At 40.4% G+C, this 2,610-nt stretch overlaps 1 protein-coding gene across 1 annotated transcript in view; it reads left to right on the forward strand.

The window, feature by feature from the left end:
• Positions 1-2,610, forward strand: part of dohh (deoxyhypusine hydroxylase/monooxygenase) — a gene marked incomplete at its 5' end in the record, with an annotated part of 13,399 nt that overhangs the window by 9,200 nt on the left and 1,589 nt on the right. The window contains 2 exon segments of the mRNA XM_035675766.1: positions 257-328; positions 1,984-2,239. Coding sequence (XP_035531659.1) covers positions 257-328; positions 1,984-2,239 — 328 coding nt within the window.

The following is a 2,610-nucleotide window of genomic DNA, read 5'->3' on the forward strand; positions in this document are numbered from 1 at the left end:
ACGCTGTTTTTCGGGCAGAAATGTAACGGAAGAGTCGGTAGGACAGGCATAAGCCAGACAGCCTTTGTTAGCAGCAGAAAATGTATAGATGATTACAGTAATGTAGACAATGTGTGTGGATATAACAGCACATGATCACATAAAACACATGTATTTACTTAACAGAATACAATTACTGGAGCTGCATAAGAACTAGAAGCAACAGTTCTGTGTCTGTCTGTCTGCCACTCTGACTGTGTGTCTTTCTTTAGGGGAGGCTCTGGGAGCAATTGGTGATCCTATGGTTCTGGACTTACTGAAAGAGTACAGTCAGGATCCTGTGATAGAGGTAGGAACATAACACTGAGCCTGTAACCACAAATGCAGTAATATCAGGCCAGTAAATACCAAGAACACTGAATAAGATTGTCAACTTCTCCCTGGTTAGGATTCCTTCAGTGTAAATTGTTCAGGGGGTTTCTACTGGGAGCCCAATTATCCACAGAGGTCTCTTCCTCTCTAAAACTAACCAAAAAAAACAAAGCACCAAGATCTAAACAGTGGATGCTAAAAAATGTGGCTTCAAACTGGATAAAAACAGCTTCTGGCAGACAACCACGATGCTGACGCATGCACAAGAGGGGTGAGTTCCCTGGTATTTCATTGTAGCCACTTTTATTGAATAAAAACACTCAGGTAGAGGCCTTACAGTGAATTTTATGCACTGTTGGAATGCTGAAATGTTATTATCCACAGTTCTGTCTCTCAGAACAGTTGGATGGTAATGAGATGTGAGGTGTGAGTACTGGCTACTTGCCTCTGGACACACAGCTTGATCAGCTACTGGGATGCCTCCTTAGCCAGACAGTAGCAAAGAGTTTGATTTTGTATTTTGGCCAGCTCACAGACAGTAATTAGAAACAAATGATTAAATTAGCCAGCAACACTTTAGCTGACGAAAGCCACCTGATAATCACATTGACTTGAACATTTTTGGCTTAGCCTTTAAAAATGAAACCAATCACACATCATTCAATGATGTCTTCAGCAATAAAGCCTGAAATGGCAATTATTGTCACTGCAATAATCAGGGTAAATGTAAAATAGTCTGTATTGTCACAACTTTCAATATGAATTGCAAAAACAGTCTCTCATAACGACAAGGGATAACTTATGTTATGTGAGTCCAGACTTTTAATGCGTAATATTGGGTGAATATTGGAACAAATATGAAGGCTGTGAAAACTAATTGTTTTGGATTAACTTCATACCTTCAACTGATGGGAAATCGCATGGGCAAAAATGGTGGTAGCTGTGAGCTGACTTCTCACTTGATTTATTAGCTTAGTAAACGGATTCCTAATGAATTTATAGTCTCAATCTCTATTTTCTAGACTGGTTCATACAGCATGATGTTCATTTAGTAAATTATGATACAATTTAGAGTAAAATAGACGTTAAAGAGGAGTATACTTTACTTAGAGAGTACTTTTGGGCGTGGCTATCTTGTGATTGACAAGTCATTCTCAGTGAGTCCATCCAGCTCAACGCACCAAACTGTCAAACTAGGCAGTGCTGATCAAATATGAATAAAGATTTTGTTAGGAACATTTCTTTCCTCAAATCTTTTCACAAACACATTTAAATGTACTGTAGCTGGAATACGAGAACGAGATACATGTGACAGTGACACCCATTGTTTCCTGCAATGAGACGAATCTACACAACCAATGAGAGCATCTTATCTTGTTGTACGTCATCGCTGCTGACTGCAAACAAATGGCGATGACCATAAATGCAAACTCAAGGCTTCAAAATGGTACTCCACAAACTAGTGAGTTCAGTCATGATAGGGCTGCATCAAAAGATGTGTAGTAATCCATGCAATCCAGTAAAAAAAAAAAAGTGTTTCTTTTGCATAACTTATTGAAGTGTTTTATTATCTGAATAGTGGGAAGACTTTGGTGTAGCAACGATAAACCCAAATTCATATCTGCTTTCCAGGTTGCAGAGACGTGTGAGTTGGCTGTTCGTCGGTTGGAGTGGCTGCAGAGTGAAGGAGAGAAACAGTTGGACAGTGAAAACATAGATAAGAACCCCTACTGCTCTGTAGACCCAGCCCCTCCAGCAGCAAGGAAGTCTGTATCAGAGCTGCGCTCCAGCCTGTTGGATGAGAGTCTGCCACTCTTTGAACGCTATCGTGCGATGTTTGCCCTGCGTAACCTGGGCAACGAAGAGGCTGTGCTGGCACTTGGAGACGGTAGGATATTACACTATAGCTTACTTGAAGTTTTCACGTGAAATTCATATTTCAAAACAGTTCATAATTCTTTAGAAGGTTTATCACTAAATCACGAATTAGCTGTAGAGCTGACGAGATGATTTTTACACTGTAGAATTCCTTGGTTGGTATGTGTCTGGGTTTAAAATGTAAAAATGAAAGGCTATGATATGAATCCTGATATGGGTTGGAGTAATATCAGGTTTTAGGTAGTGACTGCATGACAGTAACAGCGAATTGTGATGGCTAGGCGACTGGGTCAGAGCATCTCCAAAACTGCAGCTCTTGTGGGGTGTTCCCGGTCTGCAGTGGTCAGTACCTATCAAAAGTGGTCCAAGGAAGGAAAAGGC

Source organism: Morone saxatilis, unplaced genomic scaffold (assembly GCF_004916995.1).
Source record: "Morone saxatilis isolate NCDOM2014 unplaced genomic scaffold, NCSU_SB_2.0 Contig4, whole genome shotgun sequence".
In the NCBI taxonomy this organism is placed as follows: domain Eukaryota; kingdom Metazoa; phylum Chordata; class Actinopteri; family Moronidae; genus Morone; species Morone saxatilis.